General features: G+C 54.3%; 1 protein-coding gene across 1 annotated transcript in view; it reads right to left on the reverse strand.

Moving 5' to 3' along the window:
- EMH_0019990 (Swr1-Pie_related helicase, related) overlaps window positions 1–1,416 on the reverse strand; it is a gene marked incomplete at both ends in the record, with an annotated part of 7,665 nt that extends 6,249 nt beyond the window's left edge. The window contains 1 exon segment of the mRNA XM_013501473.1: window positions 397–1,416. Coding sequence (XP_013356927.1) covers window positions 397–1,416 — 1,020 coding nt within the window.
- Window positions 1,417–2,072: the final 656 nt, after the last annotated feature.

Here is a 2,072-nt window from a genome sequence, read left to right on the forward strand (position 1 = left end):
GCAACAACAAAAATAATAATTATTATTATATATAAAAATAACAGTAAATAGCAACAATGACGATGATGACTGCGCATATCCCTCAATTTGCATAATACAACATGGCAAACGAAAGCAACACAACACGACAGGACAGACAAAACAGAACGACGACGTGAATCACAAAAGACGAGACAGAAGAAGGAGACAAACACAAATACAGACAGCAAAGGAAGAGAATAAGAATTGCGAAACTCTCAACGCAGCTGGCTGGCCTTGAGGCCGTTAGGGTTGAGGGAGGGGTTCATCTGTTTGTTTATTTGTTCGTTCATTGATGTGTTAAATTAAGATATAGAGAAATACATTTGCAGATTCTGTATTGTGGTGTGGTTGTGTGTGTTTGTCGCTTCATCTCACCAGCCCCATTTCGTCAGCGAGGATTCCATTTCTGTTTGCTTTGTGCATCGATACGAGCCAATGAACGCCGCACTTCTGATAGTCTTTAAGGCGCCCCCAACCTTCTCCGCTGTGCTGCTGCAGCGCCTCAGGCACGCCTAGAGAGGTGCTGCAGTGACAGCGCCCTTCTCCTATCTGCATGCGCACGCGTTCTCTGCCCTCGGGGGTGGGGCCCCCAAGCTCCTCCACAAGCAAATCTGTCATCGCCTCTGACTCTTGCAAGCATAGCTGCAGCGCATCGAGCGACTCCTCGTCGCTGTCCGTTCCATCGCTGCTACTGCTGCTGCTGCTGCTGCTGCTGTTGCTGTTCTTCGTGCTGCTTACGGTGCTCCGAACGCCGCTTGATGCGCGAGTGCTCCCTCCTGCGACAGCAGCAGCAGCAGCAGATTCACTATCGCTGCTTGTAGACCCGCAAGCTGCAACACCACCCCTCAAGAGTTTGCGGCGCTTCACAGTGACCTCCCCTGCAGCAGGAACAGCTTGAACAGAAGAAGCGCTTCGTTGCTGCTTCCCTGCTGCGCTGCTGTTCTTGCTGTTGCTCTTGCTGCTGCTCTTGCTGCTACTCTTGCTGCTGCTCTTGCCGCTGCTGCTGGCGGTGCCTCTGCTGCTGCTCCCAAACGATAGCCAACCAGACCTGCCCCCTCCCGTGTCGTGCAGCGAGGCTAGCCGCAAGTTGGGCGTAACGGGCTCAGCTGCATCTGCAGCAGCTGTAGCAGCAGGTGGACGAGGCTGGCTTCCTGCAGCAGGTGGGTCTGCTGGAGATGCGGTTGTAGTGTCTGTACAGTGCTCCATATGGTCTGCTGCAGCAGAAGCGCCTTCCTTCTCTTTTAGTTCTGGGGCGGCGCTGGGGGCTGCAGTTGTTTGTGAGGCATCAGCTGTTTCTGTCTTCTCTTTATTGTTTGCTGCCCCAGCACTTTGCGTTGAGTTCGATAGAGCGGCGCCATAGGCGAAACGCTGCCAATCAATACACTCCACTGGCATCTCCAGTGTCTCGACAAAGAAAAGGAGAACAACACGAGACTTGAAAGCAGACGGAAAAAGAAGAAAAAGTCTCGCAGTACTTCAGCAGAAATGCAGCAGCACCCAGCCAACCCTACAACGGCAAATACAAGTCCCACACTGTCCGCTGAAGAACTCGCATCCGACGCAAAGCAGAATAAGCCGTCCACCGCGCAGACACCACTAAGGTTCACGCCTCCGGCAGTGGATATAGCAAGGAAGCCGTACTGCCCAGGTGTACAGACAACCGAAGAGTGGTACAGGACGCGCTCTGAAGGAAGTGGCTAATGCCAGAAGGCTCCTCTGCGCCTGTTTTTGCTTCTGCTGGGGCTGGTGCTGCCAGTGATGCTGCTTCAGGTGCTGCTGCTGCAGGGACAGATGCGCAGCAAAGCCGCCGCCGTGCAGTTTGACGGTCTTAGGACGACAACAAGGTGAGCTGGCGTCACCAGCAGAGCTCGCCGCAGCAACGGGAGCTCACTGTAGGCGAAGGCGAGACGGTGGTCGCCTGTCTAGCTAAAAATCAACGGCGCTGGAACGAAGTGAAGGGACCTCTAGAAAAGGACCTCGCCCTGGAGTGGGGGGAGCCGGGATGCTCAGGGAAGCACTCGAGGGGCCCCAAGGCCACATAGAGGTCCCAA

This window comes from Eimeria mitis, genomic scaffold (genome assembly GCF_000499745.2).
Source record: "Eimeria mitis Houghton genomic scaffold, Emh_scaff694, whole genome shotgun sequence".
Taxonomy (NCBI): domain Eukaryota; phylum Apicomplexa; class Conoidasida; order Eucoccidiorida; family Eimeriidae; genus Eimeria; species Eimeria mitis.